Here is a 5,251-nt window from a genome sequence, read left to right as displayed (position 1 = left end):
AAATTTAAGAAAACTTAACGACGATATTAATTTTACATAACTATCAGTGGTTTGATATAACTATCAACGATCGACAGAATGCGCGTATGCATACATAGTTAAGACAGGACAACGTCTGTCGCTAGTTATATTATAAATAACTTCGATAAAATTCGTAAAATAATTTTATTTCAATTTCTCACATTCGCGTAAACATAAGAGACATATATCTTCCCACTCTATGGTCTATTCGGTTTATCTCTGCCGCTAGGTGTAGACAAATACAGAATAAGTAACGTACCTGCTATCCTAAACAATGATCTCAGCTGTGAAGCGCTTATTTGAAGCGCTGCAGCTGTTGTAAATCCACATATGACTGGCTTCGATATAAAATCGAGTAGAAATCCTAGAAAACAATGATGACTATTGTAATAAACACAAACAAACACACACAACAACACGCATTTCTCCCAGAAGGGGTATGCAGAGGCGCAACCATAGCACCCACTTTTTGCCAAGTGTGTTGCGTTCCATGATGTGATAGGAGGCGAGCCTATCGCGATATCAGGCACTAATTCTAGACTCCGGGCTGATAATGAGCAGAAAATACCCATCACTTTGTCCGACTCGGGATTCGAACCCAGAACCTCAGAGCGCTGCCGTGCCGCGCATGCAGTACTACTACGCCATCGAGGCAGTCGGACTATTGTCGGCGGACAATTGTACCTGTAATATATATTATCCTTATCAGCTTATTTACTGGTCTCAGATTCCGTTTGCTACATAAAAACTTCAACGCATATCGCATTAAGTTGATTTTCAATGGCTATTAATTACTTCATTGCCATTCCATTATTAACTTTGAAATTAGAGAAAACTAATGACAATACATTAAGATAAAACAATTTTGCGGATTCTATCGCGCAGCATAATTTTCTCCCGACATTTCGGAGACTTTGAAGCCTTCGTGGTCACGGAGCGGATTCTATATTATATCTATATAAAACCGCAAAATAGTTTAATTTTTATATCCAATATTTGCGTTAACATAAGAAATCATTATGAAGACAATACAGTAAAATAAATCATTATGATCACATTAAAAACTCACCTAATTGCAATATCCCCAACAACATGATAATGCACCCAGAGAGGAACGATGCTAAATACGCGAAGTCAGCGGATTTGGCCACGTATTTAGCGAGCAGAGCTGACAGTATCGCAGTGGGTCCCACCGTCACATCTTTGCAGCTGCCAAACATGCTGTACACCAGACCAGGAAATATACTGGAGTAGAGACCTACCTGGAATGGTCAATTTACTGGTATACGAGTGGATATTTGAGTAGGTACCATTACAATGTCTGTTTCTATCGCCAAGCAGCAGTGGGCGTGCATTGTTGAGTTCAGGTTTGAAGAACATTATAGCTAGTGTAATCACTGGATTTGAGACTCAAAATCTTACGTCTCAAGGTAACTAATGCAGTGCAGTGCCTCACAGTACTTTGTAACTCAAAGTTCTGTATGGTTGCTTATCCTTAGCCGCACTAAATTCCTTGCTCAATGCGAGTCCCTATTGTGACTTATTAGTCGATGAATGGAAAGTTATACTGGCTGAGTGCCTGAGATATTGTGAGATAAATGCTTGAATGTATTATTATAATAATATTAATTAAGCTAATTTCAAATTTTATTATTTTGTATATCATGTTTTGAATCGAATTTTACTCAGTTTAAAATAATATTTTGTAATTATAATTAAGGAGTTATGAGCCGTTCTAATTAAATTAAATAAATTAAAAATGGTGTGACTGTTTTGTGCTGTCGTATCGCTTACCATCAGGCGAACGCCATGCAAATCTCGACATTCAACAGCTATGAACAAAAGTTATTACAACTTACGATCACTATGACATAAGGTATTAATTTTGTCTACAATAAGAATAATTATGAATGTCTGTCTACTATTATTATAATATATCTTTTATTATTTACTTTGGTCATTCCTTAGTCGACTTCAAAATGAGAAATGAACCTGTCCAACCGGTTAATCTTGTTAATCAGTCGTACATTAATGGTAAAAAATAATAATTGCAGTCGTTACCTGTGGAGGCAGGCCGGCGACCATTGCGTAAGCGATGCCCTGAGGTATTGAAGTCAATCCCACAGTAATACCTGAAAGAGAAAGGCCCTACGTTATACTGTACCTTAAAACAAATGTTTAAGATTTTCTTTTGAACCACGACAATTAAAATTTTTGAAGTGACAATCTTTAGGAATTTATGATGTCCTGGTACATTAGGTTTTAATATTAATACTATTATTGTTGCCTGTTTATCTATACAACGGAAATTGTGCCGGATTCCATCGTCAGGTGGAAGAGACCTTGATTAACTTTAGCACACTTATAAAATTTTGATTTACGAAGTCTGGCTACTACTCCGTTACATACTATGACCGTGCTAGGAACGTGTCAGGCAAAAATATATTCTTTGTATTGAAAAGTAAAACAAAAAAGTAAAACCCACTAGACCATTCCGTCACCGACTAACACCGTCGCGTGTCATGCACAGACCGTAAAAATTGTCAGCAAGAATATTTTGCCGATACCGGTGCGCTACTCATTAAAATTATTATGGAGGCTATGATACCTTCTAATGGACACAGTCCGTGTATTTCCTTCCGTACCTGATACTTTAATAGCACAATCATAGTATAATTCGGTTATGTGTGCAAATCCCTTTAAACAGTATATAAGAAAATATTATTTCAAGTATAGCAAATAAGTAACAGGAAAAACAAAAATAACTTATAACCAGTTCATAATAATTACTTTTATCTTTAACAATAATTCCACATATTGCTCGACATCCTTCCTCCAGAAGTCCTTTTACATTTACGGTATTTAAAACAGCCTATAACATGTTGATCTAGGACATATGCCGAAACATCCAAGAGCGTTCAGCGGTTCCTGCCATAACATGGAACATAGTAGATATTTAATAAGATGACATCACGGCCAGGCCCAAGGGAATAAGAGCAGCAGTTATACAAATATTCCAACGTGCCACTATCTTTAATGTGGTTTGAATTATTAATGCAGGTAAGTTATCGCCTCCAGTATATCTATTAATATTATTAAACATACATAATTCATTCGAAACCGCTTTCCATTTGGCGATATTTGCATTTACCACATTTGTCACTACGGATTTGCTCGTAAATTGTATAGTGTATAATTACTCGTGTATTGGTATTTAATACTATCTGATTAATAATGCATCCCCGATGTTATTTATTACTATGTAAGTATATAAGCTTCTAAATCTTAAGTTGAAGAGATTGTGGTACAAGTCATTCGGGGCACGGACAAATTTTTCCGATAGTAATTGTTCAGTCTCTACTACCTGCCAGCATTTTTCAATTTTCTATATTAATTGGGAAGACTTCGTAACGTTACTAAACATAACACAAATAGCCTCATTAGATCTTTAAATGAAATGCAAGGAGAACGCAATTCCAATTTCTACGCACTATTTCTGTTAATGGCAAACATGATGAAGTCGAAAGAACCATCCGAATATTCACCTTATTTGCTTGTTTAAAGAAATCTACTTTCCTCCATTAAACGCGTAAAACACAAAGATATTTGTACTACTAATCTTATGCAAAACAGTGAAAGCGCTCTTCAAACAACGAATCGCTTAATCCATGATTAATTTAAACAGCGTAAGATTGCAACATTGTTAGCTTTAAACTAGATAAACGCTATATCTTTTCCTTGTACACGTATTGACGGAGTGATTATCTTTATTGTAGTAAAAGATACATAACTGAAACTGCAAGTCAGAGTCCAAGTAAATAAGGTTCCTCGTCTGGTTAAAATGTGACCAGTGGTGCACGAATCAACTGCTCTTGGCTTCGCGCTGCAAACAAATTATATAAAAAACATTGTCCTCCTTCGGAAACCGAGTAAAAGACCTCGAAAAGTTCAGCCGCTAAGAGCCTCGCATTAACTTAGGCTATTAAATATGACCACATATTATACTAGCTTTTGATTACGACATCGCCCGCGTGAAAGATTTTTCGGAGATATATTTCCGCCATATTTTTCCCGGGATAAAAGTACCCCATGCTCTTCCCAGGGTCTTTATCTATTTCCAGATTTTTTTTAATTGAAATCCTTTCGATAGTTTTTGAGTTCATCGGGTTCAGACAGACAGACACGGCGGAGGACTTTATAATAATAGTATAAGGATAATCATTAGCAAAAATATCTAAAACAATTTCAAGGTGTCACCTGGCAGTGGACGGCATTCGTCGTTGTATCTAGTAGGCATGCACTACGAATTATTGACCTTAAATCGCACTATATAGTTTTGCGTACAACATGGCCAGTCAATTAAACAGAGGCGGTTCCAATGCCAATCAAACAATATGTGCATACGCAACTTTAAATTTGCATTTTATGTGGTCGACCTTTGTTAATATCAACTCGGAGTCTGGAATTTGTGCCTGATATAACTAAAAGCCCGCTCCCCATCACAACATGAATACGCTGGGCGGAAAGTGGATCAACTAGTTGCGCGTCTGCTTACCCCTTTGGGGATGAAAAGCAAGAATAAGTATGTGTGCAATCAGACATTATGGATATTCATTATTCCATATGTAATAATCACTTACCTTCAAGTTACTCACTTGCTCGTTTACTGACCTCCTATTAAAGACGTTTACTTGCATAAGAATTTTAATAGGTGATAAATTAAAACCTAGAATTACGACTAAGGTCTTCTAATGTTAAGGAAAGTATATAAACCTGCTATAATATCTCGTAATAAGAACTCGAAGGTGTACTTCGGCAGCCATATTGTGACCGGTAGCCGCCTCTTCCATGACTGAAGGCTGCAGAGCCTGGTTGCTGTTCTTCGAACTCTGCTGTTAGGCGCGTGACCTGTGGCAAAAAGGAGAAATGGTAAAAAAAAATAGAAAATAATATTGGTAAGAATGCTCAAGGTTTGCAAGGACAATCTAACCGCCATTTTCAATAAACGATCTTAAACGCTATTTAGATCTATCTCAAAAATGGACCAATCAAAACAAAGTGTGGACATGCTGATTAAATTACCAAAACTGTTGTTAAACATATTACAATGATGCTATAAGTAAAAGTAAAACAGTACAATCATTTTGACATCTACTACATTTGACATGCATTAGGTATTCTTAGGGAGACACTTCAATATTAATATTAATCAAGTTAGTGCTTAAATTAT

At 36.3% G+C, this 5,251-nt stretch overlaps 1 protein-coding gene across 1 annotated transcript; it reads right to left on the bottom strand.

The window, feature by feature from the left end:
* Window positions 1-203: 203 nt before the first annotated feature.
* Window positions 204-4,925, bottom strand: LOC119193436 (sodium-independent sulfate anion transporter-like). Its single transcript, XM_037447045.1, has 4 exons — window positions 4,795-4,925; window positions 2,083-2,153; window positions 1,091-1,283; window positions 204-385 (listed from the first exon to the last, which is right to left on the bottom strand). Exons 2-4 carry the CDS (start codon window positions 2,104-2,106, stop codon window positions 219-221), a joined length of 384 nt encoding a protein of 127 aa, XP_037302942.1. The 5' UTR covers window positions 2,107-2,153; window positions 4,795-4,925; the 3' UTR covers window positions 204-218.
* Window positions 4,926-5,251: the final 326 nt, after the last annotated feature.

This window comes from Manduca sexta, unplaced genomic scaffold (assembly GCF_014839805.1).
Source record: "Manduca sexta isolate Smith_Timp_Sample1 unplaced genomic scaffold, JHU_Msex_v1.0 HiC_scaffold_54, whole genome shotgun sequence".
Taxonomy (NCBI): domain Eukaryota; kingdom Metazoa; phylum Arthropoda; class Insecta; order Lepidoptera; family Sphingidae; genus Manduca; species Manduca sexta.
This window is presented reverse-complemented; position numbering and strand designations above follow the sequence as displayed.